The 3828-nt window shown below is 34.0% G+C and overlaps 1 protein-coding gene across 3 annotated transcripts; it reads right to left on the reverse strand.

Annotated features, from left to right (window-relative positions):
- Window positions 1–581: 581 nt before the first annotated feature.
- LOC131612300 (uncharacterized) lies at window positions 582–3306 on the reverse strand. Of its 3 annotated transcripts, XM_058884103.1 has the most exons (7): window positions 3267–3306; window positions 2972–3042; window positions 2810–2872; window positions 2004–2051; window positions 1645–1863; window positions 1481–1561; window positions 582–1386 (listed from the first exon to the last, which is right to left on the reverse strand). In XM_058884103.1, exons 2-7 carry the CDS (start codon window positions 2975–2977, stop codon window positions 742–744), a joined length of 1062 nt encoding a protein of 353 aa, XP_058740086.1. In that variant the 5' UTR covers window positions 2978–3042; window positions 3267–3306; the 3' UTR covers window positions 582–741. The 3 variants fall into 3 exon arrangements, with proteins under 3 accessions (XP_058740086.1, XP_058740087.1, XP_058740085.1); XM_058884104.1 differs by lacking the exon at window positions 3267–3306 and having other exon boundaries at window positions 1645–1845; window positions 2972–3195; XM_058884102.1 differs by lacking the exon at window positions 3267–3306 and having other exon boundaries at window positions 2972–3193.
- Between the last annotated feature and the right edge of the window lie 522 nt (window positions 3307–3828).

A 3828-nucleotide genomic window follows, 5' to 3' on the forward strand; every position in this document is an offset into this window, starting at 1 on the left:
GTGCAAGTTACTTATATTCAGTTGCACGGCGTGAATCTGCAAGATTAGAACTCCAACGCCTAAATAAGTTTGTGATTAAATGGAAAATAGTGCACTATGGATCAAATCATACCTTTTGTGGTTCAGGTTGTTTTTTTCTATAAAGTAATAATTAAGTTTCTTAATTCATGTGAAATACTCAAAACGTCTTATAATTTGGGATTGATGGAGTAGTTGATGAATTCAATGATTATGAGGAAAAATGTTGAAGATCAAATGTAATCGATAGATCTAAGATATATGACAACAACATAATTGAAGTTAAAGATTGAAAACACCAATAATAATTAAGAGAAATATAGAAAAAAATGAAGGTTTGGATAATGTGACAAGATTGGCTATTATAATTTCGTCAATCATGTCCCTAGAAGTTGAAATTATGGATGAAAAGAACTATAGAATTATCATCCATAGCAATTTGCATGGCCTTTTAAATTACATAGGAGACAATTCTCAAAAATAGTCTTATAAGTATGACCTTAAACAAGATATGCAGTTTTATTTATAAAAAAAATTGTTTTGTTTCAATAGTTTTCTAAGCATGAATATTCTACTAATTTCTTAAAATAAAATAAAATAAAATAACTTACACACGTTCAATCATCATTCACATGTTCCATTGTTCCTTATTCTAAATCAAAGTTCCAAAAATAGAAAGGAAAAACTATTGAAATCACCAAACACTCAACTCTATAAGGTCAATCATTCATCCAAAGTGAAAGATGACAAATCATCTAATCTAACTTCTATAATTTTTGGTTTCCCTTTATGTATGAACCTCCAGCTCAAGTAAACAACTAGCAACATCACTAACCCAAAAGCAAGAGAAAGCCCAACAGCACCTAGAGTTGTAAACCAAAACAGAGGCAACTTGAAGAAGCCACCACAATCCACATGAACCCCTGAAATTGAAACCATTCTCGCCAGCTGACCAAAATAAAAAATTGGTGAAAAAATCAATAGTAGCCCCAAAAATATCAGTATTCCAGGTTGTAGCGGCAAAACAAGCAACCACATTACGACATAGCATATCATGAACCCAGATATATGTGCCAGTTCTAGTGGGAAAGCATAAAATGCTTCCTCTAAGCTTAATAGTGACTCTGATGTGGTTCTGGTTTTTCCAACTTTGAAGGATTCAAATGGAGAGGTAGAGTTTCTTGTGAGGTAACTTAGGATGCCGCCGAACAACAATAGTAAGAACCCATGTTGTTTTGGAGAAAGATTATGCACACTCCCACGTAGAAAACCCTTAAAAGCCGTCCAAGTAAAATCATTTTGTTTGAGTGTCGTGTTAACCAAATCGTTTGAGGATAAAGGAAGTAGTGCATTGGTACCTTGACGTACCTGGAGAAGAGAAAGAAATACAATCATCGATAATGTTTCAGATGGAAGGCATTTTATTTAATAGAGAGAATACTAACAGATGAATATGACTCACCTTAGTCTTATCCCCAAAACGCTTAAGCTTATTAATTATTAAGCTTATCCATGAACTATGTAAAGGCCGATTCGCGGATGACTATATTTGCAAAGAACCATGGAATTAGCAATTATGACTAGTTCATTCAAATGACAAATGCTATCAAGTAAAAGATGGCTCACATTATCTTCCTTGTTCCTTCCAGCTTCCACAAGCAATAAAAAATCATCAAAATCCAGCAGCCCATCACCTTCCCTGTCTAGATTTGCGACTGCAAACTCTGCATCCTGTGGTGAAATCGTCACACCCAAAGCCTCCATGCATTGTTGCAATTCAACCGGCAATACTTTCCCATCATCATTTTTATCAAAGCGCTTGAACACCTGTTGAAGTTTGCATACCTTGTGCATAACAACCATATTACAAATTAAGGCACGAAAGCGTGAATGTGGTTGTAGATATCATGTTACTTTTTCTAGTGTATCAATTAATCAACAAAAATGTTTTATTTTAAGTATAATTAGTTATAAAGTAACAGCACCTGATCAGGTCTCATGAGCATCTCATTTCCAGCTGATATACTTTGTCTCTGCCAGTTAAGAAACAAAATCATCAAAACCAAATGATTTTTTTAGAAAAAAAACTTGGTATCCAACCATGAGACCGACTAATCTAAGGAGACCAATTCCACAATCCATTAGCAGTGGCTTATTTAAAGTCAGAGTAAAGTTCTATATGGACTGACCGAACATAAGAATTGTTAGCACATAGTAGGATTCGAACATAAGATCTTGAAAGAAGCATAGTCTCAGGCCACAGATATTTGCAGATTGCAGATACTTTGTACGGACTAACCGAACATAAAAATTGTTAACACATAACAGGAATAAACCCTGAGACCCTCAGAAGAGCAAAGTCTAAGGTAAAAAATATGTGCAAATTACACATAAATGGAAACAAACAGGCAACTGCTGTTAGTTAGGAATTTTCCCCAAAATATCTGAGGTAGACATTAAATGCATCCACATACATGAGAAAAAAGAGATTTTTAGACAGCGGATATAACTAATTGCAGCCCAATTGACCCTGTATTGATTGAGAAAATCTCTATATAAAACCAGCCTTATGGAGTCGATTTTACAGCTACAATTCAGTTTTTTTGGTTGAAACAGAGGGAAAATTGGTAACAAAGATGATAAATAAAAGACATGGCTAATAACTAACGGCAGCATCTAATAAAAGAGGAGGAGATAGAATTAGCAATGATATATGTGTACAAATTCGTGTTGTTAGTTTGATTTGTATACTGAATAAAGTACAAAAGCATAAAAGCAACTTAAGACTTACCCTGTGGAATTCCTCCAACTGTATTTCATTGAGGGGCACCAAATTTCCCCCCGATGATGCTGTCTGGATGCATAAACATAAACATCCATAAGTTACTTGATTGATTCTAACAAAGCTCATAAAAAAGAGAGATATAGTAATTATTAGTTCATAAACAATTACCTGCATGATCGATCTCAAGAATATTCTCTTTTCCAAATTAGTCTGTGTTGTTGAGTGATGGGTCTTTTTTTCTGAAAAGAACAAAGAACAAATAACAAATTGGTTAATGATCCAAGAACAGAAATGTCTAAAAAGAGAACTTTATGCAATCACAGGTTTCCTTTAATCATCTGATCATGATCAAACGGCTTAACATATCAAAAATATAAAACTTAAACGAGAATTGTCAGATTGTGATCTAACGACTAATGATTGAGGTGGTTTGGATGAAATTCGGTCAAAGAAAGAGAATAACTTAAAAGAAGCTTCTAGAAGTATAATTCCCGTGTCCTCCGCTACTGTTTGATTCCACTACGACAGTCGACTCTACCGAAATAATATATTAATATTTCTCTAACGCGTTTTTACTCTAATTTCACCTTCTCCCTATTACACATTTCAATCAAAATATTCGTTTCACATTATCAACTTCCTTTTGGTGTGGAAATTAAAACAATAGCTACAACATGGTGTGTTGATTAAGGTTGAAGAAGATCACTTGACGAACCAACTCGTACGACCGTCCTTTTACCAATTTACTAAACGGATCCTCATTGTGTTTAATCTTAATATTCATCTTTTATTCCACTGTCCACAAGTTGACTTCCTCCCACTTTTTATTAAATCTTACAGTAATTTTTTATTATTTTATAATTTGAAATCACGATATTTTCTTTCTAATATTAGTAAGCATTGTTCTAACAGGTGTCCTATGTATACACCAAATTTAGTTACATACTATATACACCTACCCTGTGTTGCATAGGTACCAGTACGTACCCAGTACCCGGTACTGGTACGGGGTACGGTATTTTTAG

Source organism: Vicia villosa, linkage group LG6 (genome assembly GCF_029867415.1).
Source record: "Vicia villosa cultivar HV-30 ecotype Madison, WI linkage group LG6, Vvil1.0, whole genome shotgun sequence".
In the NCBI taxonomy this organism is placed as follows: domain Eukaryota; kingdom Viridiplantae; phylum Streptophyta; class Magnoliopsida; order Fabales; family Fabaceae; genus Vicia; species Vicia villosa.